Source organism: Xylocopa sonorina, chromosome 11, assembly GCF_050948175.1.
Source record: "Xylocopa sonorina isolate GNS202 chromosome 11, iyXylSono1_principal, whole genome shotgun sequence".
NCBI lineage: Eukaryota > Metazoa > Arthropoda > Insecta > Hymenoptera > Apidae > Xylocopa > Xylocopa sonorina.
The window spans coordinates 9,911,421-9,938,694 of NC_135203.1; the positions used below are offsets into that span (position 1 = coordinate 9,911,421).

The window sequence follows — 27,274 nt, forward strand, 5'->3', positions numbered from 1 at the left end:
CCAACTTTGTAGACCAACTTGATACTTTCGTTTGTCTCGTGGAAGCTGAGAGATGCGCGTTAGTATAAAGAGAGCATCGCGCGACGAGCGCGGACGAAGCTCGCAGGCAAGCCTGGCGCCCGGTGAAATCGCGTCGCGCATACATCTTCGTTGATCGTAATGAATACTGCAACGCGCGAAATTCACCGGGAACCTGGTTTCTTTCGGCGACGACACAGATTCGGCGGAGGACGCGGCACCAATTTCACGACGGCTCTCGTCCGGGCGATGCAACGCGAATTTGATTATCACCCAGAAAGAATGAAAGAAGGTTCGCGTGCACACAGTGGAAGCTGGGAGAATAGCGCGGGGCCAGCGAGTCGGTCGTTGTTGCTCACGCACGAGATGCATCGAGATTTCGGCTCGTTGAACGAGAGAACTCGGTGTTCCTCACCGGTGGAGAAAGAAGAAGAAGAAGAAGAAGAACCAGACGAAGATGGCAAGGAGGCGGTGAAGGAGGGAACGAACGGGCCGAAGGGCTAGTTTCGGCCGCAGTCTGGCAGACAATCGTAAAAGCCGAACGATCCCAGCGCGAATTATAGGCCGCGGTTCTCCCGTAAGAATATGTCTATCCTGGAACGGGTGTGTGCGAGTACCGCACGATCCGCTGCCGCCTTTTTCTTCGTCCGAGCTCGATAACGCGTCAGAATAAAGAGTATTTACGAATTACCCTGGCTCACCCCTTTGCAAAGCTACGCAAGACTCCGATATCTCGTCGATCCCTTCCTTTTTTCTCTCGTTTCTCCCTTACCTTTTGCTGGCCATTCCTCTGTATTTTTTGTTCATCGAGTAGACTTGAAAAATTAGTTCCCAGTGCGTGACTCATGTGTCGTTCAGGTGCCATTAACGCGGTATGGTCGAGCATTGAAGTCGACCGTGCGGCTCACGGGACGCGCGACGCGGGATTAAATTAAGCGGTGCGTCGCGCGACGAGCGTCGCCCGGATCTGCCTTGCCAATTTCGCGTTCACCGAACCGCGGTCTCTTCGTCCGTCGCGATGGACAATGCCGATTAATAACTCGTCCCAATTTCGCGTCACGTTGCTTTCGTTTGCACGGAACATAAAACATCCCGCGGATCAAGGAAAAACGACGAGGACACGCGTACCGCGCGCGAAACGGAATACCTCGCGTCTCGTCTAAAGCAATATTGTCTTAGAAAGCGAGCAATAACGGTCGCGAGTGGAAAATCAACACGCCGCGGCGACTTTACACGCTTTCTACGCGAGTCTCGACGCGGTTGCATTTTTCTCTTCTTTCCAGATACATGAAGTACCTGTATCCGTACGAGTGCGAGAAGAGACGGCTGTCGACGCCGGCGGAGTTGCAGGCGGCGATCGACGGGAATCGACGGGAGGGACGTCGGAGCAGCTACGGGGCGTACGCGGCCAGCGGCGGCGCGACGGCGGAGAGCCTCGTCCAGAGGAACCCGCACACGCCCAGCTCGCTGGCGTTACACGCGCAAATGTCACCCCTGTCGTTGGTCACGGCGGTGGCGGCAGGCGGCCAGCACCATGGTCCCCAATCGTTGGTCAACGGAAGTGCCGCGCACACACCCCTGCCGCATCACCCTCACCATCCTCAACACCCTCAGGGACTTCCAGGGCAACCGCCCAGTGCAGGTCAGTAGTTGTTGATACGTATGCGTGTGTTCAAGAAGAGCCTTGCGGAACGTATGGTAACGCGTCTGGCCCTCGGTGTCTTTCTAGTAGTGTTAGTCTTCATTGGACAGACGCTGCCAGATGTTTCTCCGAGGATAGAGTATGCAACGGTATCAATGCTATTAGTTGTACAATCTTAGTAGAGCATGCTTGTCTGGCTGCGCGTTGGAATCTTCACTCTTGCTCCGCGAGACAATAATACAAAGTGTCGTTGATCGCGACGGGGCTGGATTGCATTCGATCCATGGCTCTTCGAGCGGAGAGAAAAAAATGGAAAAAAGCACCGGAAACGAGGGAATTGAAGCGGTGGCTAGAGGGTCTAGATGAAAAGTTAGCGGTACGCGAGGAGACAGATGCGAACGGAGAAAAGAGATACGTCGGGAGCGCAGTAGAAGAGGAGCGAGTTTATTTTAAATCGGTAGTTAGGGTTCCAGGCCTCCCCGGAGATGATGATGCGAGAGCGAAGGAGGCGTAATTGATTGTACGATCCTCCGGGAGACAGGCGTTAACGGATGACTCTCGCTAACGAGCATTCCTACTTCCCTACCCCTTTCTTCCTTCTTCTCGCCCCTACCGCCACCGTAGCTTCGCCCCTTTCGTTCTGTTTCGCCACCCTCTGACCCGACGCCGGACCAATTTCGCTCCTACGACTCGCACCCTTCTCGCTCGTCGTTCGTGACGCCCCTCGAATTTGCGTTCGCGTCCAATCCGGTTTGCTCTCATATCCCTCGGTTTATAGATACTTTCTACAGCACGTTTTACGCGTTTCTAATATTTCCACGAATCACGTTACCCGATACTACGTATTTGTATACCGTACAGTAGAAACATGTAGCGCGATTGGTGTTTCTCGTTCACCGTATCTGCTAGCGAGTCGAAGACGGACGGTGGCAAAGCCGCGTTTTCGGATGGGTCATTTATCGGGACGTCGAAACAGGAGTTTGGCCCAGACACGCTTCGGATCTTCTCCCTTCGCAGTTTCGTTCAGCCGTTTTCCTCGTCTACGCCGTGTCCGGTGGAGCCACGCCAATCACCGGCGCGCTCGTCGCTTTAATTTAGTATCCCGGCAAGCACGGTCTGCTCAGACGCGAGCAGAGCGTTCGCTTTTGAACTCGCCAGCGATTGACGTGGTCCGCTTTTCGATCGATCCGTTCCGTGAATCGACGCTAGCAACACGCGTCGCGCGACCCGTTTCCCGGCGTTAATCGTAACCAGTTGCAGGACCTATTCCCGGGATGGCGCCGTCCGAGTTCGAGGCACGCATGGTCGAGTACGTGAAACTGCTGAACAAGGAGCTGAGGAGCGCTGGCGCCGGCACACCGCCGCCTATGATCCACCGACAGGGAAGCGCGTCACCGCCATCCTCGACGCCACCCAGGGATGGGACGTTCAGCGCCCTCGAAATGTCCCGGCTCACCTTATGGAACATGTACAATAACAACACCCTCTACCCAGGAGTAGGCCATCAGCCGCCCATGTCTCCGCAGGCCTCGCATTCCCCGGTACCACCGGCCTCGAGCCCTGAACCGCAAAGGGAAGCCCTCGACCTTGGACTCAGGTAAGAACCGAACGAAACCTTGGAACCGTTTATGACGCCCCTTCTGAAAAGGGCTGGCCAGCATTTGTAATTGGTTCGCGCGATCCCGTTAGGTCGTCGCCGGTGTCTTCGTCGCCAGCGAGACAAAGTTCACCCTCCTCGGGAGGTAGCATGCAAGTGAAGAGGGATCCAGATCTGACCGGCATACCTGGACCCCCGCCGGCTAAGAGGTTACTCTCGGATGACGATAGCCCGCTCGAGAAGAGTGCCACGGCTTCTATAGGGACGCACATTAAAATTTCCAATCGGGGTAAAAGTTTACCTGTACCTTAAATATTCCATCACCAGTCGATCTTCTACTGGCGGTCGAAAAGAATTTTTCGCCAAGCTTCCGAAATGAACCAAAGTTGACAGTGGAAGATTGAACCGGTGCTGATGGAATGATACTTTTAGTAAAAAATGCTGATTTCAGGTGACGGGAGAAGCGGTGACAATTCCTTAGTAGTCAGTATGGAACTGAACGGAGTGATGTACCAAGGTGTTTTGTTCGCTCAGAGCGACAGTAGGTCCGCGAACAGTACGGCGACCAGCAATAATAGCAACGCGAAAGCGTCGCGGAGCATGGTCTCGTGAACGCGCAACGACCAACGAACCGTCAGCCTATCCGCGCCTCGATAATTAACAATCATAGCATTCATCCATAGCGATAATTACCATCTCGTGAACGGACGAAGCAGTCTGCCATATTGTTAATCACCGATCGATCAACGGGTCCTCGTAATCGTGCATATTATTGAAATGATGTTTCTCGGGAGATAGAGAAACGAATGGTGAGATTCGAAGTAAGCACGAAAGCATGATTTTTAGTTCAATTCTCGATTAAGCGATCTCCTTCGCTTGCAGGGGAACTTTTAGAGGGGGAATCTCGTTTGGTTCAGCCACGTTGCGAGTCTGTCGTTCGTTGTTAGGTTTTTCGATGTTGTTGCGAAAAGCTCTGAATTCGTATTGTGATATTAGGGGTGCGCGCGGGTCCAGCCGATCGTCGATGCTTGCCCGATTTCTTCTTTCTTGTTTCCCTTATAGACTGTTGACAGCGAACAGGACAGCGTCCTTCTGGTACGTTCGTTCGGATCTTCGCAAGCTCGAAAGAAAGGTCGTGCTGCTCGTGTTAAGCTATGCGCGAATACCTGCCAAATTCGATATAATATATGTGTGATGTTCGAATGAATCGCGATCATGGTAGGCTGCTCCGCTTCGACGATTGGAACGTTAATGTGTGAATAGTAACGTATGTATGATTTGTGTGCAATGGAAAAAGAGACGTCTTTTTTAATTATATTTCCCACGCCTTGCGTTCATCTTTCATTCAAGAAACTTTCTCGGAGTGTCGCTCGCCGTAGATCTCGTATCGTCTTTCCTTAGGTTCAGTCTATAATAACGTATAAAAAAGAAAAAGATAAAAAAAAAAGAAGAAAAAAAATTACGCAAGAAAACGATTATATTTGTACGGGTGAACTCTCCAAAGTATCTTGACTGGGAACACTAGGCAAAGTAGAGCAAATCACTGCTCTGAGAAACGAACTTCCGAAACGGATCGATTTTTTCTACAATTATTTTCTTTTTTTTATCGCTTTATCACCGAATCAAAACATTTTAACTTATTTATTGACGCCGATTTCTCGATACACACCTGGAGGCTCGAGCGTCGTCCGTGCGTTTAGTTTCTAGTAGTTTCCCCCTTTTGTTCGACGCGACTCGAGAAATCGGCCTCCTTCCGATATTTTATAGTGTAGCGCTGCGTTTCCGCAAGTTTGCGGAGTCGCGTTACTGGCACGCGGTGCCACGGCGACCACCGGTTGCGGAGAAGCGGAAATCAAGGAGAGCAATACCTATTGACAAATCTGGACATCGGAGCACAATTTTAATTCGATCCTTTTTATTTTATAGAAACTTTTATAGTCCTCCGTCACATCTGCATACGTTCATTTACTAGTTCTATCTTAGACTATATGCTACGATATATAATATTCATCCTATCCTCCCTTCTAATACCGCGCGCGATCAATTCGTAATATCATAAAATCATTGTTATAATCGTTTTCCGCTATATGTTCAATGGAAAATCGTTTACAAAATTCCTTACCCTTTTTACTAGTATCGCGCGCACAACTTTTCTCTAATATCTTATCTTCATTTAATCGGTATCCTAACGACTATGACTAACGATGCATTTACTCTCTCGTTCTGATCGCTTTGTGAATGCATTTAGTATCTTCCAAGGGGATACGTTTCCATATCTCGTACGATTCTCCATCTGCGCGTTACATACTAAGTAAATTATGTAAAGTAAACGTTTTTGTATTTATACAATTATAGATCGATTCAACGGCGTTTCGTGTTTCATAATTCCATTAGCTGCGCGTTCTATCGTTATCGAACTGGCTCTAGTCGACGTTGGTGAAACGTGGCTATTTATATCGTTAGAAGAAGAAAAACCGAAGAGGAACTGCACGATCGTGGATACGCGCGATGACATCGAAGGTGCGAAACGGTGCGAGCTACATGCTTCTTACGATAGACGTTATAAACAGGCAGCGACGGTCCGTTTTCTCGTTCACGTCGTTTTCACGTCGGTATCGCCTGTTTTTTTCATCACGAATCTAGCTACGACATTAAAGAAAATAAAAACTACTCGTGCGTAATAATATAGGGGTCATGATAATATTAATTAGAGTATAATAGCGTATTTTCTTGTAAACTGCCGCGCCGAGCTCTGTCCCGTTTTGCGAATACAAATAAATGTTCAAATGACTATATTCACTTAACGAACGAGCGACAAGATGGACTATTGTTCACATATTTATGTATATATTTATATATGCATATGTATACACTTTTCCTTCCCCCCTCCCTCTCTTTCTCACTCTTTTTTTAATATTCGCAGTAACATCATGTTAACAGTGCAGCATGTAGTCTAAGATAGAACTTTAAAATAAATGTATCTATAACTTAGGAAGTAAGTGCACTCGCGGAGGTGCAAGTATAAAATGAGCAGCTTGCGGTGATTATACCTTGGGGATGTTAGAACTATCGAACAACAAACAAATCCTGCTATCTAGACTTATCGACAGGTACTGCTCTCTTTGATTTCCGGTTCTCCGCAACCCGGTCGCCGCGGTACCGCATACCGTAGTAGCGCGACTCCGCAAACTCACGAAACTGCAACGCTACAATATATTATATATACGGTAGAAATAATTTCTTATAATGGTTATTAAGAACGATATTATTGTCATCGTCAATATTAATACTACGACTATATTACTACTATTCCTATTATTACTATTAGTATTATCCAGCTATTTACTATTATCACCTTGTTATAGCGTGATAGTGAGTAACGGTTCTTAATAAAAGGACAAAAAAAGAAAAAAAAATATAAAATGTTCGCGTTGAAATGAGAAAAAGGAATCTTTGTTGCTCTCGTTTTCTTGCACGACGATAAAAAAAAAGGTGACTCTTTTTATTTCGTCTCTATATCAAACGAAGTGGCTCGAGTATAAAAATGGAAATACTTCCGCGGCGATCTCGGAATTAGTTAATTACGATCTTTCCGATCTTTTTCTTTTTAGGTGGTGCTAAGTTTGCTCTTTTCAGTTTTTCGATTGAATAAAAAAAAAGCCGTAAAATATCGAACGAAGGTTCACAGAGAAAATCAGCAACGATAAAAAAAAAAATGTAACGTTATAGTTTCGTCGCGCTCGATTGTGATTTTGATAGTTTATGGGACGATCGTTAATCTTTATTGAACCGGCCGTTTAGCGCCAGTTTATAAGTATTATTAATTTCTTCAATAATGTCGAAACAGAAATGCACCACATTTACAGCTACAATATTATAATAAACATAAATGTTGTATATACTAAATATGATATTGAAGAAAAAAAAAAATTAAACACCGATGACATTTAACTATTATAGTCTCCGTAAGTAGCGTCTTAGTTATCTGTAAATCCATGTAAACGAGCCCACGAATATCATAACGAATAAAATCGACATTACTTTTATATCAACAGTCCTGTGCGGCCTCCTTACATCTTCGTATATTACTTAGGTAATATTAATTCGCAGTATTGCTCAGTTTATGATTAAAATCTTCAATCTTGGACAAGAGCATTTGTTTCTCTTCTAGTGTCGCGAAAGCGTACTGTACAGACGACAAACAGAGCTCCACTAATTCTTGTCGTCCTAGTCCAAACGTTGAGCTAGCTGTTTCGTATTCTCGAGATAAAGACGTACGGAAAACACCTTTGTCATCGGTCTAAAAAATTAAATATTCATCTTTTAATTGGAATACTCTCTTAAACCAATTCTAACAATTTTACTCACACCAAGACAAATAGGATGACCAGCCTCGTACAAATATTTAAATTGATGGAACTTGTAAGTGGGTACTGTTTTACACCAAACATTTGATGTTAAACATAATTCTAGACAAGAGATAAAAATCAAACATTCAATACATTCCTGAATAACTTAATTAAATAAATTTTCATAATTTTACCACTCTTACCTACAGGAATTTTTGTATCAAGGAGCATACTAAATAATTTATTTGACCCTTGTAGAGTAGGATGAACACAAGTACAATGTCCTAATCTATCTGGTTTAAATTGAAGAATATCTATAGTTTCCGTTTCATTTGGAACCTATATGAGAGAAAAGTAGAAAAGCATTGAATGTGTTCAGTAATATAATCAACTTAATATCACTTACCTCTGCGCAATGAGCTGCAATTTTAAGTCCAGCCACTCTGGCCTTTTTTAGTAACTCTAAGAATGTACCTCCTGTCATTGGATCACCACTGAGATCAAGACCGACAACATATTGCGGATATTTTTTGAAGAAATCTATTGCTAATTCTATATTTTCTTGTGCTGCCTTGTACCCCTGTTTACGATTAATAGATATTAGTAGTTTTACTAGTATATTTGGAAAATCAGTCTTGCAGATCCTATAATTACAAAACAATTCAAATAAGAAAACTATTCAATAGCTTTTACTGATGTTGTTGAGTGATACACTCACTCAAATGCTTTCACAATTGCTTCCACATATTCTTGTTTTGTCATTTTGTCTGGAACAGTACGTGGAGTGCTTCTAAGCTCCAAATATATTACATTATCATCTTTGAACTCTTTGATGGTATCATAAGTACAATGAAAGACTGCTTCTGGTGTTACTGTCAATGAATGGGCTACATCAAATACCTTAAAACATCTGTGAAGGATTGTGCATCTTCAATACGATTAAAGGATACAATTTAAAGACAAAAACTATAGCTTGAGTTAACATTCGTACTCGCTTAATGATGAAAAGTTGTCAATATCCACAAGCATGCTCTCATAGTCTTTTAAATTAACATTTTGCATTTTACATAATTTCTTTAAAGTGTCCGTGCTTAGAGATCCATTTAAGTGAGCGTGAAGTTCCTATTAAATATGAAAAACATGTTTACTTAACTTCTAACTTAATTTATAACTTAACCTGTAAAAGTTATTACTGAAATTTCATCGTTTGCATTACTTACTAATTTTGGTAAAGATCGACAGAAATCATCCATACTCATTGCAATAGATAAATCAGCTTTTGTGTATATTACAAAAATATTTATTTGATTTTAGCTAATGCTTGCGACATATAATTATTACTTAACCTTACAGAAAGCTAAAAATAGCTGAATGAATAGCAAAAGTGATCTTTCCATTATTTGACATAATATACACTATATAATTTATTTACTTTTCAAATTAGTACACTTTCAAATTAAAATATATAGGAAAAAGAGCATACAGAAAGAACACACATGTACAATGTTCAATTAAAATACATATTTATTACTAATTTCATAGTAATAGAAAAGTATCGACATACAAATTTCATACAGAATTAAAAATAGCAACGCAATTACATTCTAAGGATAGTAAAAATAATTTATACAGTAAGAAAATACAATACTTATTGAAGCACTGGGAACTATTACTTAAGGATAATACGATTAGTGTCAGTGTTCGGTGTATAATTGACTTTTCTTCTGTACAATTTATGATCGATATTGTAAACTTAACAATAGTATTAAAAGTTGTATATTACGAGAGAGATTTTGTTCAAATGCAGTATTTCTTGTCGATGTAAATAGTTTCTTAATAGAGAAGATCTTGTTCGAAATGTAATGAATGATTTATTATCTCTAAAGTGAAATATATTCAATTCGTTTTATATGTCTGATATTATTTGTTAAATACTTTTCTTTTTGTAACAAATATATAGTAAAAACTAAATTTGTATGCTTATACTTAAGTATAATAATACGCGCGTGTATATTTTATAGGAATGTGTCTTCCCATATGTATGCGTGAATATTCATAACTTTCTAATTGAAAAACTTGAACATACAAGCGTATTACATGTACGAGATTTTTAAATTAAAATTTCAAATATATATTCAACTTTCCAAATTTGGCCACAAATAATTTGCACATATAATAAGTGCACTAATATTTATAAAATATATTCATATTTTCAGAATTGGCCACAAATAATTCGTATAAAGATAATATCATGAATAACATCGATGCCAAGGCAGGCAAGAGTAACTTTGACATAATTGAGAAATAAGTTATATTTTAAGATTGAATACCATGCCCAAGAACTGTTCGTAGTGTATTGTGATAACACCATCCAAATCTGTATCTAACTGTCTGAAGGCAGCAGTTAATGTCTGAAAATTAAGATAAGTATGAAATATTAATCTTGAAAAGAATATGATGCATAATCTATAATGAACATTAAACGAATGTATACTTACATACAAGACTATACAGCATTGAATAAAATCATCAAAGTATATAGTTCCACGACCAGCTCTATCATATTTACGTATAAGCATATCTATAATTTGATCCGAAAGTCTGTATCCAAAGTTTGTGAGGGCCGTTTTCAATTCATTTCTATCAATATTTCCACTGTTATCTCTATCAAACGATCGGAAACAGTTTTGCCAATCCGTTACATATTTCCATAGGGCTCCAAACTCTTCAAAGCTGACTGTTCCTGTCTGATTTTTATCGAACATACCTGAAGAACCAGGATCATTTTTGTCAATGTCAAACATACCTGCACCAATAAAAGGGACTAAAGATATATTAAAAATGATAACTGGCCACGCAAATCTACTCGGGAACTATGGAAATTATTGTACAGTGTTTCATTGTACACTTTATTAATACAATACGTCTCGATGTTCCTATTAATTCTTACATTTATGGCATAAAAGCAAAATAATTACCAATCATCAAACGAACTGTTTCTGGATTAAACGGTGTCCAAGTCCCATTTGAAAGAGCCTGTTGCAATTCATCCGCAGTAATCGCACCTGATCTGTCTTTATCAACTCTACAACATACAAATTAGAAAATGTTTAAACGCTACCAATGAAATTCATTATTCATGTATACATATTTCTAGTAATTTCTAAAGTGACCAGAGATAAACATAAGCAGTACATTAAGATAAATTGTATCATTTATGATTAACAAATATAATTATCGCTAAATAATTAAAATAACCGAATACACACCTTTGGAAAACATCCATGAGGAACTCTCGGCTAGGCATAGGCGACACGAAAGACATTTTTGCGATTAACTTCTATTTACGGACGGTATAAGCTCTTATAAGGTAAGTATCTTGAACAGTTTTATTACGTCGAATCAAGTTTAAGGTGATATGACTTAAGTTCGTAAAATATTTTACAGAAATGTGCTCAACGTCACGCACACGTCACACCCTAACGTTTTCTGACGTGTTACAACCTCACTACAGTTCGCTAGTATCTTTCAACTGACTCAGAAGAAGTTACTAGATCGTTCTTAATTTTATAAAATACGGTTAAACAAAGGTAAGACGTCGTTCTTGGAAAACTTTATTTATCAACGACAATCATTATGGATATTATAAAGCTTGTCATAAAAGTATAAATAGAAAAAGAAGGTAATGTACTTTGCACAGTTAACATAACCTAAAATATAAAAACAATTTTAAACTTGAAATTAAATCGTACCTTTCCGTACGATCTTTTTTAGTAAGACAAAGACTTATTTACGACTCTTTATATTCATCTAAACTTTCCTTACAAAGGAAAAATACTTCGTGATTATCATATCAAAACATGATATTTCATAATTATAGTATTGAGTGTAAAGCGTTTTGTAGATGTTTGAGTTTTCGACGCGCGTTTACTTTATGTTTGCTTCGATCGTTTTATCTTCCATGCTCCGATTCTATATTTGTACCAAATAAAAAATAAATCTGCACCCATTTGTACCCAACTCCAGAAAGGTACTATTTTAGATCCTTCGATTTCTGTCCAGTTTACTGGGATCTCGGTAATCGGAATGTTTAGAACTTGCGCTATGTATAACATTTCTACATCAAATGCCCAACGTTCAACATGCAATGCTTGGAATATAGCTCTTGCGGATTCTCTTGTTAAAAGTTTAAAGCCGCACTGTGTATCCCTAATACCTCTCACTCCCCAAAACCATACTAAGAAATGGAATCCGTGCATTAACAATAATCGGAAAAAGGTTCTCTTGGCAGTCTCCTCCTTCTCTAAATGAGCTCTAGATCCGCATATTACCGCATGAGAAGAACTAACTTCATTTGGGTTGCTTATATAATTAACTGAAAAAAAAGAATAGTTTTATATGTTATATGTACCATATGCTATGCTGTTTGTATAAAAAATAACTTACATCCTAAAACACTCTTTAAACTATCATCTAATTTTTCTAAATCTCTAAATTTAGTAGCACCATCAGCATCAGCAAATAGTATTGCGCTGCCTCTTGCACTCAAGATACCCTTAAATAACATATAATAATAATAACACAGTCATAATATATAGAACTTGTGTAATATTGAAAATGTTGAGTTGCTAACCAGTCTCACGGCACCACCTTTGCCTCTATTTTTAACAAGACTTAGGACTCTAATATTCTCATATTTTAATGCATATTTGTGTGCAATATCTACAGTATTATCTGTACTTCCATCGCTGACTATGATCACTTCATAAGTACATCCATTTTTTAACAGATTCTCTAAATATTCCATGCATTCGTCCAACATTACTGGTACTATAAAATAAATGAAAGACATTATACGACTCTATAGTGTTATGGGTATATTGATATTTACATCTTTGCTCTTCGTTATATGCTGGTATTATAACACTCAAATGTACACTCCATTTATCGTACAAAGATGGGAAAGGTTCTGTATTTTTTGTTTTTGGATTCCAAAAATATTTTTCTTTCTCATCCCGCCATATTTTTGGATATGGTTGTGTTATCAGGTATAATACTACTGAAAGCTAAAAGCAAACAATATCGATTTTAATATTAAGTCACGGAAATAAGGATAATTCTTTAATACAAATCTATTTAAAAGTTAGTAACGAATCAGTAGAATTGCCACGTTCATACAGATTTTTATAACAAACAGATTATGATATAACCAAAAACCTACCAGAATTATACATATTATTGCACAGAAAATAACGTAAAGAAGTAAATTCTCCAACGATATCATTGTTAACAATACAGCGATTTTAAATGTTAGCAAATTTCACTTCATAGAAGACGGCAATTGACACGTATTCCTTTATAGTTTGTTTTATTGTACCGCCACTCATGCTTTTGTATTCTGATAAATTTGCCTGTATACTTTGCTGTTGACTGCACTATCGATAAAATGTAGGATAGACTTTCGGTATTTTGTGTCTCGATTTCTGTATTATCAATCGTATGAAAAGATCATAGATTGTGGCGACCAGCACCCAGAACATACATGATGTGGCATCTAGATTAAGCTAGTATAAGTAAATTGCTATAAAATAGTCCCGTTGCATTTCTTTAAAACAGCTGTTCCATCAGGAACCGCCACAAGCTTGTGTTACGTGGCGCTATCTTTCCGAAAAGTGCTCAAACTGTTTGCGAGTGAAATACAACACTCCACAAATCGCGCGCGATCTCTGTAAAACTGGATCAAACTGGTTGGAATTTAGTTTTAGTTTTGCTTGTACAAATGGCGCCATCAGTTTTTCAATAGTTCACTTCGCTGTCGGTAGTAGTGAGCGATCAGTTTGAGCAATCTTTGGAGAGGTGGTGCTACATGTCCAGAGTGCGCTCTTTTTAAATAATTAAACAGCATTGCTAAATTCATTCTATACTTTGTTGTATGCAAGATTTAAGAGATGATTTTTAAATATAATGGCATCTGATAGAAATAGTAAAACAAATATTTCGGACGAACGAAATATTTATGACACGCATGAAGAAAATATTCAAATTGATGATATCGCAGCGGATGAAAAAAAGCCAAAGAAAAAGATAACTATAACCGTAGATGAAGATGATCCGTGTCTTAGAAAAGATGAAGATGAAAAAGTAAAAGAGGATTTTAGAACTCCCGGTGATGATCCGAGGTAACACTTATCAATTAATCTATTTAACACTTGAAATTAATGCAATTCTAATACCATTTAGATTTCAGCAACAGAACCAAACGCTACGTTGTTGGGTCATGTACACTGATTTCTATCGTTGCGAACGTATTTTAGGCGAGGGATCAAGTGCATGTACTTGGTTTAAGCAAGTATTCACATCTATATGTCCCAACGATTGGATTCGTAATTGGGACAGTCTTAGATCGGAGGGAAAATTTCCTTGGCATAAATATAAAACTCAAGGAATGTTTCCTGGTGATAAATACGGAGTTTAGGGATGACAATATGCTTTCTTCTATATAAAAGCCAGACTTAGTATTAAAAATAAAGAAACTCTCGGCTAGAAAAAAATATTAATTTTTTTTATTGTACAGGTACAAGACTTTTTATGAGGTAACTTATATAGAAGTACGAAATGAATATTTGTTGCAATGTCCGACGCTGGCCTGTCGTACGGCTATCTTCAACAATCGGTCAACAATTTCTTCATTTATTCTTATATTAATCACACTAATTACTTGCAGTTTATATATGACACTTTTTACATATGTAAAAAATAAACACTTGCAGCAAATCTTCTTTAAACTTTCGTTAGAATAGAAGCTTGAAGTAGCACAGTATTAAAAATTTTGCTTTTTTTTAATTCATGATTTTTACGTAATAAAATTACGATAATTTAATTTGTGCACAAACTCCTGCCATGATGAAGACAACTTACCATCTTCGGGTGTTACTTCTGCTTGTTAACGGCGTTCTTCCATCTACATAAGAGATATTGCGCTTCTTCAGAAACAGAACCTGCAATTATAGAAGTAATACCATCTTATCGTTAACAAAAATTAAGCGATCGCTCGATTCTGATTCTATTATTAATTATAGAAAAGTGCGGTCACTTTGCAAATATTAAGTTTTCATTTTTATTTTATAAAATGTCCTCCGAATCTTATGATTAAAGATTAAAACCACCTTACGTATAACTTAACAATGCCATTTTAGTAGCTAAATGCTACTTGGCTTGACTCTCTGTATGGTGAATAAATTGACAATCTCCGTCACTGCAAGTTCCCATCAGTTCGTATGGACAAAGGACACCATTGGGATTCGTGTTCCTGGTTAAAAATGATAAAAAACACAAAACAAATGCTCAAAATTTGTATAGAATTTAAATCGATATGAGTTCATATTATTTATAAACGAACACATTAAGGACATTGAAATATTTAGAGAGCAAAACCCACCTTGGTATTTTAAAATGCATTAATATCGATTCGTAGGGTAAGAGCGTCTTTTTCCTTTGAAGATTTCCATCGGATCTCGTACTGTTTCTCTTCTCGCTGTCAGATTCTAAAGTTGTAGGCCTTACCACGATATTTTCCGATGTTTCCTTATTACTATCTAGTTCTTGAGCATCCTGTGCGTTTAGGATACCAGCGGCAGCAGGAGAAGTATCACATAAGTTTGTTTGCTCGCTAAGTACTTCTTGTTCAGTGTTGTTTTGCTCAAGCGAGTCTTTTTCAACACTGTTCGGAATTGAGTTACGTAATACAGGATTTGTCTCTTGTGTTGTTTTATTTACGTTTATCGCTGTATCTTCTGATTGTATAACTTCTTCAGCTTCGCTCAATCTTATAGGAGACTCATTTTCGGTTAAACTCGCTCTATCAGCGTCTACAGTACCTTCTTTCGACAATGGATCTAGCGGATCTACGCTTTGCGCAATTTCCGTACATTCAGTAAATACATTTTCGTCTTCCAATTTTGTCGAATCGTATATTTCAGGAATGTTAATCGATGGTACTTTCTTCCGAGAAAGTTGTCGCGTATGGTTAGCAGCTTCTTTCAGTCTATAATCTAGAAGCTGTGCTCCAGCATCAGGTACTCTAAAAAATGGAAAGATACAATTATGTTTTAAGAAAAATTCGTAACCGATCGCAACGATTGTATAATTTATGTAACAACCCTATCGATACATTACTTGTATTCTTTTCCTACGAGCCGAGTTCCTAAAGTTGAACAGATATTTGCAAGCTTAAAACATTCTTGCCGGCCTACGTTAATCTTCTCGTGCGCCATTACCACCTTTGGACCTATACTATTAATACGATTACGCTGAAGTTGTAATCTCTCCTCGGCAACTTTTAGTTGTTCCCTGATCTTTTTTACTTCCGCGACCAAATTCGTTTGTATATCTCGCTCCATGTGCCATCGACGAAGGCTTCTCGACATATCAGCCAAATCATCCAAGATCGTTTGGCTATCACCATCAACGTAAATGAATTACTACGTAAATTCGCATTTAACGATGGCAGATATATAATAAAAAACTTATGTCGAATATATTTACCGTTTCATAACTAATTTTTGTTCCGTTTCCTTTAAACGTTGTTCTTGTTCCAAGCGTGAAAGATTAACAAGAGTGGTCAGCTCTGTTTTAACGTCCTTTTTAATTGCTTCCCAATTTTGTTCTATACTTCTTGTACCCTTTGATAACACATTATTTTTAAACAACGGAAAATGATCATCATCTTTAGTTTGCGGGGTTGAAGTCAACGATGTATTATCTCGAGACTGAGAAAGTACTATTGTAGATTCAGACGTATCGAGACTTTGACTTCTCTCTTTACGTTCTCTTGATAAAATAATAGTTGATGCATCTGAATCCACCTCACTTTTACTACCAGATGGAGGAGTATTACTGTTGGTAACATCTTTTTCTCCAGATTGCCTACGATCGCACGTACTTTTAATACTATCGTGTTTATTTTCAGAAACATTCTCATTCCGCTTAGTTACTGTTTCGCTATTTAAGGTCACTTTATCATTTACCATCAGAACTCGTTCGTTAATAGTATTTACCACTTGTGTTTGTACATACTTCCGATTTACTTCGTCCGTGGATAAAATTTTTAAACCAGACAAGGCTTTTTTCATTTGAACTTTCCTCGTAGGAGTTTCAACAATTATTCGCGATGTATTCGTAGATTGCATCGAGTTTCCAGTTCCTTTGTTACCAATATTAGTTGCACTATTCTCAGTGGATAGACGAATGTTCAAATTTGCTACTGACCTTGGCATTGTTTTTGTTTGATTCGAAGTCACATTTCCCTGTTTATCACTGCTACATACTTTATTAACGTACGACCGAACGTTTGTCGTTAATACAGCTGTATTTTTAATTGTATCCACTAAATTTTTCGAGCAATTTTCTTTATTCAATTGTTGCGCAGTTATACTCGGACCTTTTGCGAGCACTGTTTGATTTACTTTTATAGGTAACTCTTTACTTGGACTGCTAGACAATGTAGACTTTGAAGAAAGTTCCGTATTCTTATTCTTTGATAAATTGTTATTTTCTATAGTTCTATGAAGTTTCAATTTCTCGCGTTCCAAGATTTGTTGCTTTAGTCGCCGATATTCTTCTTGTTGAGATGCGGGCAAGTGACGAACAGCCTACAAAAGTATAAAATATATTAATGAATCGATCGGATGATCTTTGTACAGTAAAATATTTCTTTGTAATACTCTCACCAGTGGTGTGTGAAGATTGGACGAATTCGATACTTCTGGTTTTGTCGTTAATACTGTATCTTTCTTAGGCGGTTGCGGTGTCGAAGTTGGTCTTGCAGCTGCCACAGATTCATGACTTTTCCGTACTGCGCGCAAAAATTGATCCAGATTTTTCTCAAATTCTGCCGTGGAATTTATTGCCGGTTGATGTTTCTCTAATGCAATGGAATTGGTCGAAGAAACGGCCGTATTCTTTTGCCACTCGGATTCAGAATCGCTTTCTGTATCCGATTCCAAATTGATAACGATTCTTTGCGTATCGGATGCCTTTGCATTAGACTGAACTTTAGATACAATTTTATTATCCGCCTTTTGTTGTTTGTTATAAAGTGTAGCCTTTTGTAAATTTAATCTCCTTTGAATCATTGCATTTTGGTATTTCTTCGCATTATTTACAACTTTTGTACTAGCAGGTACTGGAATTCTCTTCACGAGTTTCTTTTGTGGACCTTTTGTTATAGGAATTAATCTTTTCCTCCCAGAAGATACGGTATTTAGTGGTTTAACACTTTCAATGGATAAATTCTCCCGGCTAACATTATTTGTTTTCTCTCTAGCATTTGACTGATTTTTATCATTTTCAGAACCATATGTATTTGTATGTGGTGTTGATAAAAATGTTGTACCATCGGAACTAGTATTAGTTGTGTTAACTATGGATAATTCAGTGTTTGATTTAGTTTGATCTGTAAATGCTTGATTTGCTGCAGTAGGCATAATTGCAGTTGAAACAGAGCAATTGTTAACAGTTTTTGCCCGTTTTGGCAGAGAAGCTAATAAAAGTGCTCTTAACGCTTCTTCATCTTCGTCGAGACTTTGTCTTCTGTCATCTGCACTCTTTCTCTGTGTTTCTTCTTTGTTTGTTCCTTGAGAAACTTCATTTTTCTCGTTAATACTTGTGGACGTGTTGATACTATTTGTTGCATTTGTTTCTATCCGAAGTTCTTCCTGACTCTGTTTATCATCTGTTCTAATAATTTGATCTGATTCGTTTATCTGTTTATCTACAGCATTTATATTATCACTACCTGTATATGATGTACTTTGCCTTCTTGTAAGCAATGGTACTGTACTTCTCCTTTTTAATCCTTTTTTTGCAAGCTTCTTTCTCCTTTGTGTTGAACCTTTATTGTCATTAGTTTTATCTGGATCTTTTGCAACTGTATCATTTTGTACCGGAGTTGAACCGTGAGTACCTTTTAGCGGTGAAGTAGAAGCTTTGTCTGTGGATTTTTCATTAGCTGAATCTTCGTGTGAAAGATTCTGAAATGCATTAGTAATTGCTAAACTGGTAGGTGGTTTTAGTAAAAATGGCAATTTTATTGGTTTGAAGGAAGTATTTGCCTTTGTGCTAGTTTCTTCATTAATTGCAACTGGTTGCATATCTGCACTCTTAAATGTTGGTTCCTGTTGCATTACACATTTCTTGGTAGGTAAAGGTAATTGTAATTGCTTATTTGTTTTTAAAATTGGTGCTGGGACAAGTGTTCTATTAATCAACGTTGGTATTTTATTTGTGTCTTTGGTAACATCCGGTACTCCCCTCATATAAAGAGGTTCTGATATTCTTTCTTTAATGTTAATTGGTAAATCTTTTGAAATACGCTCTTGAGAATGAGCTTTTACATTCCTGAGAGAATCAGTCAAAGGACTTGCGTCTACATCGGTTTCAGGAAGATCATCAATTGTTATCATTGAACTACTTGGAGAAACAGACTCGATGACAGAAGTTGTTGCAGAACCAACAGCAGGATCCAGTGATGCAGTTTCAACTTTATTTAGTTGTTCATCTTTGTTTGCTGTGCTTATTTGTTTTGTAGTTTGCATATGCTGAATCGGTGATATATAATTATATTGTTCACCACTTCTATGTACATTAGAAGTATATGATTCCATAGTAACTAAGGAAGAACTTGAGGTAGTGAGTGCATCGGGAGTTTGTGGAAGAATGTGTAATAAGTCAGGATCATATACAGGAGTGTCTGTAGGAGAATAAGGCATTTCTTGACTTAAATTAATATCTACAAATTCAGAAGTGTTATTATTTTTATGAATATTATATGTATTTTCGTAAGAATGCACATTTACATGGGAATTGTGTACTTTCATAAAATCTGGTTTAGAGGTTTCTGTCAGATTAGGTTGTAAATATTCCATATTTGCATTTGCAGTACATAATGGATGTTGGGTTGGTGCATAATATATAATATTTGGTAAATAACTTTGATTTTCAATAATGTTTCCCTGATAAGATTTTTGTTCATCCTGATTAGATGTTACCGATGTTGTACAACTTGGACTGTTATTTGTTACAGTAAGACTGATGAATGACACATCAGATGGCTGAATACCTAACAACTCTGTGTCCATAGATATATTAGCAGTAATTTTATCTGTTGGGGAGTATGGTAATTTTTCTTTTTCTCTTTCAACATCTGTATCCAATTCCATGTCTTCTGTATGATTATTTTCACTTGTAGGAAGCGGTGTGTGAGGTGGTGATGCAAAATTTAATAATTCTTCCCCCGGTATAGGAATACTGTCCAAAAAGCTCTGAGTGAAGGGACTTCCACTGCGGGAAATATTAGACTTCTTAAACTTTCCAGATTTTATACCCTTTTGAACTCTATTCTGATGCTTTTTTAGTACAGCAGAATGAAGGGCAATCATTCTCAATACTAAAGCCTCTTCATCTTGATCATCATTTATATTTGTGCTTGTATTCTTTGCTGTTTCAATTCTGGCTTGATCGTTCTGTTTGTTTGATTTATTCTGTTTTGTTTCAAGGGCCTTCTGTCTTAATAATGCTAAATCTTCCTCATCATCTCCATCGTTTGATTCCATTTTATTTATATGCACAGTGGTCTTCTCTTTTGAAGAATTTGTGAAATCACTATTGTTATCAGACACTGTTTTCATCATATTTGATAATTTTTCTTTTAACGAAGAAGCATGTTCTTTATTTTTATTTAAAGTTTCTTCCAATGAATGAGTTCCTATCGAATCTAATTGTCTGACCTTCTTCAGCAGCTTATGAGTATTACAATAATTGTGAGATGATATTGACTCAAGATGTGATGGTTTTCTATGCATTGTTTTTGTTGAAGACTTATATGATGATCTCTTAGGAGATTTAAGCCTTCTTGGAGATCTTCTTATTGGTGGCGATCTACCATGAACAATTGGAGATCTTGATCTCTTGAAAGGAGATTTACCTCTTAGAAGAGATCTATGTCTTCTGGGAGGTGATCTTGAAATTATTTTTGGTCTATTTCTTTGAACAGGACTGGTTTCTCTGTGATGCGATTTTGAAATACTTTTAGCCACATCATGTTTTAGTGTATTAACACAATCTGTGATAGATATATCTACATTAGATGGAGAAACTAAATCATCCAAGGACAATACAGTTGTATGACTTCTTTTCTTTTTTCTTTTCTTCTTTGCTCTACTTTTGGTGGAGGTATGTATTACAATTTGTTTAGAATTATCTGCAAGACCAACAATTTCCATATCGCTGTCACTTGAAATAGGTACAAGATCATCATTTTTTTCTTGAAGCGTAGATGCTGTATGCTTTGTTCCAATGCATCCAGATTCTTTGATTTGATGAAGGTTTTCTTTACCCTGGACTGCATCTTGTAGAATAAGGTCAACTTCTACTTGATTAGAACATGATATGTCGAAAATGATAGTACATTGGGATAGAAAAATACAATATATTATTAAATAAGAGTCTATTTTGAAAATTAAAGCTTTCATGAAAATGCTGGATTTCATAATTAAATAAAAAATGATTTTTGTATCTTTTACTTTAAATTATTTGTACTGTTTATATTTTTATATATTTTTTAAGTAAAGTATATTGTTTAAAATTATTTAAAAATGTGTTAATTAACGTACCTCTTCTATTAGGGCCCTTGGAGGGATAAAACTTGGCAGGAGCAGTACACCACGTTGCATTATGTTGAATTGACAGGCAGTTTGAACACTGAGAATTTCTGGTTCCATACCCGTAATTTAAGTGTCCTTCCTCAGAAGAACTTACATCTTCCAAGGATATTTCACCTTCTTCTTTCTCATCCAGTACACCAATCGTTTCTGTACACTCGCTCGACAAATCGCTAGCCATTCTTAAACTTACCCTCAAACAACGAACAATTAATCGCGTCCATTCATGATAACCAAAAACGAAAATTAGAGTTAATTACGCGTGAACAATGCTTGCAATTTTTCACAGATCCTAAACCTCGCACACGTACACAACACTTTATTACGAATAGCAAAATTCTACAATTTTATGCAATTATACAGCAACTAAAAAATTTAATTAAGCCTGAATATTATATTTGATATAGAAAATGAACAGCTTATTCACCACAATGTCCGTTTTTATCGCAGCTTTATCCTCACGCTTGAAAGAATGCAATGATTCAGCCATGATAAGACGTTTTCAACACATGACACGAGACGGCTGGTACTCATGAAATGGTTGCGTTCTAAAATTGTACGTACAAATGATCACGTTACATGAGAACGGGACAATTTACTTTCAAACGAGTTTATACCTTTATATTTTGGTTTTCCATTCCTTTATTTTCGTTACAATTTAATTGACATATAATATAATACACTAAAAATTAATTGTATACTATTATCCTAAAAAAATCCAAATATGACAAATATTACAAAATACATTTCTAAAAGAGTTATTCTACACTTCATAAGAGATTTCCACGAAGATTGTACGAAAAAAGCGGAAGTGTTATTTTTCAGTTCCGTTCGGTCGTAGTTTCATACGAAGGATGTTAAATTCTGGTGCAACGTGATGTTCAAGTAAATCTTTATCAAACATGAAACGTGCCAACGCCTGATCGCCAATTCCAGACAGAACAGCTACAAATCTTCCCATTTCATTTACACTCTTCATCTGATCCTCCATAAAACCGGTGACAATAAAATCGCTCGCATTTAAATCACCATGTTTCTCCGCCACAGCGTTTACCGCCACCAGCTTGTCGGTTACTTCGATTTCCAAAGCCAATGCTGTCTAAATGAATTCAACGACCACGTTCGAAGAGATACGTATCATTAAGAATATTTATTATTTTTAAACCATTTACTTTGAAAGCGTTCAGTGGACATTTCCAATCTTGATCGTCCGGTGGATGTATCGGGCATAAATTTACGCGACCGCCGCGCATTTTTACATAATTCAAAAATCTGAGAGCGTGTTCGTGCTCCTCGTGATGCATTTGCATAAAAAATGATTCGCAACCTGGTAAAGCCACATCAGCGCGTCCGAAGTATGCAGCCTGTAGCAAATAATCAATTGGAAGCAAAAGTAGTATCGTAAGAAGAATCATTCATTATTTGCCTCACCATGGACAGATAATAGTAGAATGCCTTAAGTTCGGCATTTATTTGCTCATTTAATATAGCTTCGGTTTCTTGATGAAATTTAAAATTTGCTGGTTTTCCGCTCGGCCATTTCATAGGTTTATTAATGCATAAGTCATCCATGCAGGACGTAGCAAAGAATTTTACAGGGAATATTTTTGGTTTACGTCTTTCCTTGGAGAGGGTTTAATTCTCGAAAAATATTAGATATATTTCCGAATTATTCACTGATAAAGTAGAGACTTACTCCTTCTTTATATAATTGGCGAATATAGGGATAGAGTACGTTACTAAGAATTTCTCTACGACTGCACAGTTTTAACATGTTTTATCTTTGGTCAGGGACAATTTACGTACATAATTTTTCAATAATCAATAGCCTTACTAATTGCAAAAATTATACACGAAGAAATTTTCATTTTAGTTCACATGTCATAATATTGATGCGCAATTTGTTTTCTACATAACATAGTTGAATTTCGCCTCAGAAGAGATTTATCGCAATTATTTCGTTCTTACGACAAGAATTCGAGTATTTCCGTACATAATGTACTGCTATATTTGCAATTAACATCATATAGATAATAAAATAATATATAGAGTGAAATATTACATATGTTATACGTGTTCTATACGTAAATATATATATGGGATAATATAAATTTCTTCGTGCAAATTGTCTAGAAGAATGTGTATCATAACACAACAGTGAGTATTTTTCTGAGAAAAATACGCAAGAGAATTTTCCTGGAACTCCTATTTTCGAGAAGTGTCCTTTGTAGTAGATTTTCAATTAGCTGATTTGTTTACAGTTGAAGCAGATAGCGAAATACCGAGGCCACGGAATGAAACGTAGAAGCGTAGTTGGAAAACTACGTTCGAGCGCTTTCGGTCTGGTTCGAATGTCTTCGCGGGCATTCGGACGCTTCTGGGACGTGCGGAGAGTGGCACCGGCAGTCAGTTCGCATCGTACTCGACTGGTGGTAAGACTGGTGGTGCAGATAAAACTTGTCGAGACACGTTTCTGGTTTCGAGGTACGTTCACAAGCTTACTTGTCGGCTGCGTAGTATTCTTAATTACTATTCTATTACACTTTTGTTCTATTATAAACGTTGTTTAATCTTTGAACTCGTTTGCTATAAAATCTTAATATAACTGATTTTACATTTGTTTATTTATTCAAATTGTTTTGTTTTGTTCTGTTACAGATTTTTAAACAGTTATGTCTTCCAAGGAATGGATAATATGGGCAACGAACATTATTATTAATATTGTAAAAGGTGGGATGCAAAGACTGTAAGAACTTGATGAGAACGTATGGTATAAATTTATATTACCTTAGTATTCATCATTTGGTAACATTTTATATATAATTGATTATGAATACATGATGTATGTAACAAATAATGAGTTATTTGTTTAATAATCATTATCATAAGCAATTTTGAATATTTATAGCATATAATATAGCTCATTGATTAAGAATATCGAATATGCTTTATATTCTGATACCAAATAATCATAATAGATTTTTTATAAATCAATCACGAATTCTTAATTTATTTATATATGCATATATTTTTGCATAGTTAAGTAATTGAAAAGGGAAGTAATATTTTTTTCAACAAACGCTCGATCAGGAAAAGATGAAGAATATTACGACAGTAAATTGTATGTTGTTTTTATTTATCCCTTGTTCCCCTACTAACAATGTTTTTCTTCCAGAACATTTTGGTGACCGCGCGCAATGCGGTCGGTAGAGTCAGTGTTTGCTGCGATAATTTTAATATTTTTTAGAGCACAGCTGCTCTAATTTTAATTACATTTTTTTTATAATATTCATACGCGGAAGAATAGAGTCAGTGTTTGTTTCGCAACTGGCAATGGTATAATAGTCTTTTATTCATAAATTTTTTTTTTCTTAATTTTTTTCTAAATATCTGCTGCCTCGGTATTAGAATCACATTGCTGTCTACCTAAAGGATCTAGCTGTGTTTCAAAGGACAAAAATGTAAGTATCTTTCGTACTTACAAGACCAAATTTGTTAAACCTTTAATTTTTTAATTATTAAATTAACATAATCGTGGTTAATTTATTACAAGCAATCAAAAAATTAATCACAATGAAGTAAATTAATAATTGAAAATATTAACAAGAACTTTAAAAGGCCAAATTATAATAATATGGTTTATATTCAAGATTTACAGCTATCACATCTACTTCGAGGCTTCAACATCTCTGATGACTTCCTCCAGGCTTCAACATCTCTGATGACTTCCTCCAGGCTTCAACATCTCTGATGACTTCCTCGAGGCTGCAGCGTCTCCGATGACTTCCCTCAGATATTGGCAACATCTCTGATGACTTCTTCCAGTCATCAGTAGCATCATCGATCTATGGTCGGTGAGTCGCATGCCTTTAAGTTCCTCTGGTCACTCAATCATGCCGTAGGACGAAAGGTCCAAATCGGCACGGGTGACTGGTTGTAATTACGTAGAATTTTTTTTACGAGCATAGTGACCATGGATATACTACTATATCCTAGCAACATTTATTTTGTGTATTATTTATTAGCTCAGGATAGGTTTTCTTGCACTTCGCGTTTTTAAATGTCATAATATAATAATAGTAATATTGATAATCATTAAATAAGTAAATATGGGTATTATAATATTTGATACACATGGTATGAATATTTGGAAAGTTTTAACTGATAGTAATATTTTAAATGCGAATATATATGAGAATTAAATATTGTGTATAGTAATAATTAAGTAATATATATTACAACTGCCTTGTTGTAGCAGTGCGTAGTGATGAAGTCGGATACCCTCCGATTTCGTTTCTGTGATAATTATAATTATTGTACCACGATGTTGATAGTGTATCAAATGCTTTAGACATTTAACCGAATTTGTATTTATTGAAGATTGAACACATGAAATATATGATAAATATATATGGTAAATATCAGATATATGAAATATATTGTAACTTTATAGTATAGCTTTTGTTACAATTAAAATCCATTTGTTTAATTACCGAAACCATGTTATATTACACGTGCAAGAAAACATTTTGCGTCGAGCAGATTTTGAAATCAAAGCATCGAGCTTGAATATTATTTTCATATTTTAGAATGATTGCTTTGATGACGAGATCGCTCGAAATTAGTACATTTATAATTATATATGTAAATATTATATGTTAAATATATATTAAATTAAATACTCATCGAGACAATGAGAGAGGCGCTTCCCATTTCCTTCTATCATTATAATGTATGGGATGTACAATAATTGATTTTAAATTTAATTTTAATTTCGAATTTAACTTTGATTTTAAATTTAATTGTAATTTAAAGTTTATCTTTAACTTTAAATTTACTTTTAATTTAAAGTTTAACTTGAATTTGAAATTTAATTTTGAATTTAAATTTAATTATTTTTGTCAGTCAATAAATGAATGTTATGTTCATTGTCGAGTAACGTGGTGTTACCACTATAGCGTCCCAGTATTGGCCTCTATCCCGTTGCGTAAGGCCCTTGGTTATTCCAAAAGGCAGACGGGGTAGTCCGTCACCCCCACCGAGGGCATCGGTAGTGGTGGACTGCGTACTAGATTACTGCACTGGGTTCACTGCCGGCTGATTGGGCGTATCCCAATCCCTGCCTCAAGGAGAGGTCGTGCCTGGGTGTCACCGTAGGCACCTGGCCACGTTAAACATCTCGCGGACGTGAAAATACGTCAAATGGTACTGGTGGCTGTAGTAGTAACCTCCTATGGGTTTGCTTTGCTTCTTTTTAAGATCACATGGGGGGGAGGGTCCGCTTCGAAGGAGGGGTTACATCCCAAAGGATGTCGATAGTTTTCCACTCACTTTGTCCGTGTCGCGCCGCGCTTTTTTACTCAATTCTGTACGTTATAATATTATAATGAATTGTGAAGCTCCTCTTTCATGTCTCGAGGAAATATTTAATAATTGGTAGTTAATTTTACGCTGCATAGAGTACGTTGAAGTAGTTTATCGTTGTCGATATCGCGTCCCAGTACGGGTGCCCTGCCCCGTCCGTAAGGCCCTCGGCTATTCCGAAGGGCAGACGGGGGAGCCCGCCACCCCCACCAAGGGTATTGGTAGCTGCGGATCTCGCTTAGGGGTTCGTGGCGCGCTAATTGAGCGTATCTCAATTCCTGCCTCATGGGAGGCCGTGTCTGGAATGTTACACGATGACATTCTGGTCACGTTAACTATTTTCGCGGACGCGAAAATGCGTCAACCACGCTGGTGGCTGTACCGGCAATCGCGTGCATTTTTCACTTGATCATTTCTAAGATCATGTACAGATCATGTTTGGGTTAGGATTGAAAGTAGAATTCTTTACACCTCTATGCAGTGTAATAACTATCAATGAATAACTTAATATGTGAATGAATAAAATAAAATAGTAGGAACCGAAGTACGGTTGATATGTGTTGTTGCTTTTGTACTAATCATGATA

The 27,274-nt window shown here is 37.2% G+C and overlaps 7 protein-coding genes across 14 annotated transcripts in view; 2 read left to right on the plus strand and 5 right to left on the minus strand.

Moving 5' to 3' along the window:
* Window positions 1–5,081, plus strand: part of Retn (retained) — an 83,257-nt gene extending 78,176 nt beyond the window's left edge. For 2 of the 3 annotated variants that reach the window (XM_076904053.1, XM_076904056.1), the window contains exons 6-9: window positions 1,302–1,660; window positions 2,915–3,257; window positions 3,350–3,546; window positions 3,709–5,081. In XM_076904053.1, the coding sequence (XP_076760168.1) occupies window positions 1,302–1,660; window positions 2,915–3,257; window positions 3,350–3,546; window positions 3,709–3,869 (1,060 nt within the window). In that variant the 3' untranslated portion in view covers window positions 3,870–5,081. The remainder of the gene's footprint in view (window positions 1–1,301; window positions 1,661–2,914; window positions 3,258–3,349; window positions 3,547–3,708) is intronic. The other variant, XM_076904054.1, reaches the window with a different exon arrangement.
* A 1,369-nt stretch (window positions 5,082–6,450) lies between these two features.
* On the minus strand, window positions 6,451–8,996 carry Ada (adenosine deaminase-like protein). The gene is made up of 7 exons (XM_076904610.1): window positions 8,827–8,996; window positions 8,598–8,728; window positions 8,325–8,516; window positions 8,013–8,250; window positions 7,810–7,945; window positions 7,626–7,726; window positions 6,451–7,557 (listed from the first exon to the last, which is right to left on the minus strand). The coding sequence occupies exons 1-7, from the start codon at window positions 8,863–8,865 to the stop codon at window positions 7,357–7,359; spliced, it is 1,038 nt and encodes a 345-aa protein (XP_076760725.1). The 5' UTR covers window positions 8,866–8,996; the 3' UTR covers window positions 6,451–7,356.
* A 116-nt stretch (window positions 8,997–9,112) lies between these two features.
* On the minus strand, window positions 9,113–11,113 carry Alg-2 (Apoptosis-linked gene-2). 2 transcript variants are annotated; one of them, XM_076904262.1, is made up of 4 exons: window positions 10,876–11,113; window positions 10,585–10,691; window positions 10,105–10,412; window positions 9,113–10,017 (listed from the first exon to the last, which is right to left on the minus strand). In XM_076904262.1, exons 1-4 carry the CDS (start codon window positions 10,929–10,931, stop codon window positions 9,916–9,918), a joined length of 573 nt encoding a protein of 190 aa, XP_076760377.1. In that variant the 5' UTR covers window positions 10,932–11,113; the 3' UTR covers window positions 9,113–9,915. The 2 variants fall into 2 exon arrangements, with proteins under 2 accessions (XP_076760377.1, XP_076760378.1); XM_076904263.1 differs by having other exon boundaries at window positions 10,105–10,373; window positions 10,876–11,104.
* A 388-nt stretch (window positions 11,114–11,501) lies between these two features.
* On the minus strand, window positions 11,502–13,068 carry Wol (Dolichyl-phosphate beta-glucosyltransferase wollknaeuel). The gene is made up of 5 exons (XM_076904261.1): window positions 12,828–13,068; window positions 12,498–12,672; window positions 12,240–12,436; window positions 12,053–12,161; window positions 11,502–11,981 (listed from the first exon to the last, which is right to left on the minus strand). The coding sequence occupies exons 1-5, from the start codon at window positions 12,888–12,890 to the stop codon at window positions 11,539–11,541; spliced, it is 987 nt and encodes a 328-aa protein (XP_076760376.1). The 5' UTR covers window positions 12,891–13,068; the 3' UTR covers window positions 11,502–11,538.
* A 502-nt stretch (window positions 13,069–13,570) lies between these two features.
* Window positions 13,571–14,445, plus strand: LOC143429423 (cytochrome c oxidase subunit 6B1). Its single transcript, XM_076905090.1, has 2 exons — window positions 13,571–13,785; window positions 13,847–14,445. The coding sequence occupies exons 1-2, from the start codon at window positions 13,571–13,573 to the stop codon at window positions 14,079–14,081; spliced, it is 450 nt and encodes a 149-aa protein (XP_076761205.1). The 3' UTR covers window positions 14,082–14,445.
* Window positions 14,152–21,828, minus strand: LOC143429421 (uncharacterized). Of its 5 annotated transcripts, none has more exons than XR_013102531.1 (8): window positions 21,277–21,828; window positions 17,335–21,032; window positions 16,151–17,256; window positions 15,782–16,060; window positions 15,045–15,686; window positions 14,778–14,915; window positions 14,525–14,604; window positions 14,152–14,409 (listed from the first exon to the last, which is right to left on the minus strand). XR_013102531.1 is itself a non-coding variant. In XM_076905088.1 (7 exons), the coding sequence occupies exons 1-6, from the start codon at window positions 21,503–21,505 to the stop codon at window positions 14,813–14,815; spliced, it is 6,057 nt and encodes a 2,018-aa protein (XP_076761203.1). In that variant the 5' UTR covers window positions 21,506–21,828; the 3' UTR covers window positions 14,152–14,604; window positions 14,778–14,812. The 5 variants fall into 5 exon arrangements, 2 of the variants coding, with proteins under 2 accessions (XP_076761203.1, XP_076761204.1); XR_013102532.1 differs by having other exon boundaries at window positions 14,773–14,915; XR_013102530.1 differs by having other exon boundaries at window positions 14,525–14,915.
* A 301-nt stretch (window positions 21,829–22,129) lies between these two features.
* On the minus strand, window positions 22,130–23,239 carry LOC143429002 (ferritin, heavy subunit-like). Its single transcript, XM_076904346.1, has 4 exons — window positions 23,010–23,239; window positions 22,756–22,951; window positions 22,497–22,688; window positions 22,130–22,423 (listed from the first exon to the last, which is right to left on the minus strand). Exons 1-4 carry the CDS (start codon window positions 23,096–23,098, stop codon window positions 22,139–22,141), a joined length of 762 nt encoding a protein of 253 aa, XP_076760461.1. The 5' UTR covers window positions 23,099–23,239; the 3' UTR covers window positions 22,130–22,138.
* Between the last annotated feature and the right edge of the window lie 4,035 nt (window positions 23,240–27,274).